This window comes from Notolepis coatsorum (genome assembly GCF_963971535.1).
Source record: "Notolepis coatsorum genome assembly, chromosome: 5".
In the NCBI taxonomy this organism is placed as follows: domain Eukaryota; kingdom Metazoa; phylum Chordata; class Actinopteri; order Aulopiformes; family Paralepididae; genus Notolepis; species Notolepis coatsorum.
The window spans coordinates 184,781,123-184,783,667 of NC_140169.1; the positions used below are offsets into that span (position 1 = coordinate 184,781,123).

At 45.8% G+C, this 2,545-nt stretch overlaps 1 protein-coding gene across 1 annotated transcript; it reads right to left on the minus strand.

The window, feature by feature from the left end:
• Positions 1-449: 449 nt before the first annotated feature.
• On the minus strand, positions 450-1,322 carry LOC311228479 (spindlin-1-like; the record flags this gene model as incomplete). The annotated part of the gene is made up of 1 exon (XM_084314383.1): positions 450-1,322. One exon carries the CDS (start codon positions 1,320-1,322, stop codon positions 450-452), a length of 873 nt encoding a protein of 290 aa, XP_084170509.1.
• Positions 1,323-2,545: the final 1,223 nt, after the last annotated feature.

Genomic DNA, 2,545 nt, shown 5'->3' on the forward strand with positions numbered 1-2,545 from the left:
AGACGACCCGGGAGAGCGACAGCATAACCGGTTTATAGGAGACAGAAAATACCTCTTTTTCGGAAAGAGAAACTCTAAATCATTTATAGATTGTATAGTGATATTGTAAAGGAAATACTATGACCTTTATGAAATCATATAGTGATTGTATAACTATTTCGTAAGACATTTTCAAACATTGTCATATGGGTAAGCGTAGCGTCAGTCAGCCGGTGTCGATTTACTACTGTATCAGGCGCTTTTGTTGTTTTAGAGGCTATAACCATTTAACAAGCTGTTCTCTACTTCAGCCGGACGTGTGTGTGTGTGCTTTACTTCCCTGTGTGGATGGAGGGCGGATCTCGGTGCGTCTGTCCCATCCATCCCTCGGACCCCCACTCCGGCATGGCAAGCGAAATGTTCTGTTGTTCCCACGAAATCCACCCTTGGCAGGCCACAGTCTTTGGTTATCAAATCTTTGTTTTCTGGGAGCCTCGCCGTCTTTTCCTTGTGGGTACTCTCGGTTGTGGTGGAGAATCTTCATCTTTTCTTTTCTCGTCTGGACTGCGTGGGAGAGTGTTTTCCTCATCAGGCAGGAATGTCACCCGTGGGGTTATGTCACCAGGAGCGGGGTTGGGTACTAGTTCGTAGACGTAAATGTGGAAGTCGTCGTCGTATTTGATGTAATACACGTCGGGCGTGGCGGGGACCTGACAGATCACCCGGCCGGTTCTCTGTTGGCCCTCGTCTGTGGTATACTGTACTCGTTTCGCCACCAGACTCGTTGTCTCCTCGTCCGTCTTCCTGTTCCCCGGCATCAAGTGCTTGATCTCTGACTCGGGCAGGATGTGGAGGTCTCCGTCCCTGTAGTCATCCCAGAGTTCAAACATATAGAGCACGGGGTCGTTCTTGTAGGTGATGTAATAGCAGTGCGTCATGACGGGGGCACGGGACAGGACCATACCTCTCCACGCGTTCTTTTCCCCGTCCTCCTCCTCAAAGAAGTGTTCTACGGCCTGCCCCACCAGTTCCTCTGCGCCGGGGGGTGCCTTGATCTTATTGTTCACGACTTTCTCTGCCAACACCCGCAGGTCGGACACGCGCTTGTCTTTGAACAGTTCGATGCCACAGACGCAGTCGAGGTTGTCGTACTTGATAATGTAGAGGCAACTGTTGTCCATAGTGTAGTGTTCCAGGACCGCGCCCGTCCACCTGGTCACCCTGCCCTTCTCACGCCACATGTGGTCGATCCTCAGGCCCAGCATGTTATCGGGGTCGGGGGCTGGGGTGATGAGGGTCGAGGGCCTCAGCTCCTTGCTGCTGCGTTTCTTGCACCGTGTCATCGGAATGCAGGCCAGGTTGTGAGGGTCGAGTTAGGGAGGACAAGGCGCCGAGACCCGGCTCCGCTAAATGCAGTGAGAGAGAGAAAAGTACAGGGATTTGAATGTACCGTCGGCTGTTAATTCTAATTTATTTCTTCAGGATTGATAGGGCAACCAGTGTCATGTCACATGAGAGTCTAATGGTTTCAATTCCGGAATTTGTTCCAAAACAGTGGTGTACGTATCCTAGTTTTTTGTTAGCATTTATAAAATCTCTTAATGATTTCCATTCATCACGTTTTACTGTCCTATCTGTGATGGCTTTGACTGCCAATTCTGACATAATTACGTGTTCTTTATACCAAGCGCCTTGTCTGATATGTGGATGTTGAAAAACGGAGTGTTTAAACGTAGTGTCTGTCACTTTGACAATGATGTATATCTGTTTTAGTAGGCTTGTTGTTCTCCCGTTAACCGGAGGAGTACCTGTGACAACATGTCCAAAACTTCCCAGTGTTCGTCATCGATGTCCATGAACTCGCGGGTTCTGTCAGATAACTCTCGTTTTAATTGCGCGTTTTTTCTTCTTAATTTTAACTCGGTTTCTGTGGGTCCTTGCTCACAGCCGGGGTCTGTTCTTCCACATACGTCACAGAGGAATGGGCCCGTCTGTTTGTTTTGATTTTCGGTCATAATTTATTTTGCGCCCGTCCGTAAATTAAATTAGTAGCTATGTGTAAATTCTGAAAATATTCATGTGCCCTTTATAGCAAATTTTGTTTCAAAAAAGACTAGATAGGAAACAGAAACAAAACACAATAAAACCGCAGAGTAAGCAAGAAAATAAAATAATCCAAAGATAAAAAGCATACAGCATTATATCAGTGACAACAACACCATGATAAGAACACAAATTGTAACGCCAGCGATGTTTAATCTATCTACAGATAGTCTCACCATGAGAGAACAAACAATTCTTTAATTAGTTTTTATGTCTGTATTTGAGTCCAAATTTTTTGTTTGTCATTACTTTGTCACCTCCTTTCATCAATTTGTAATTTTATGTCTGGTGTGTCAATCTGATTTAACGAGAAAGAGCCGTTTGCTGGAAAACCACATTTCTTTGACCAATAAGGAATGAACACCTCTTGTCGCACAGGGTTCCACTGGAGGAGTTTTAAGCATCTTTACCCAACTTTTGCCACGTACTTGTGCAAAAGCCAATTCTTCGTGTACACGGATAC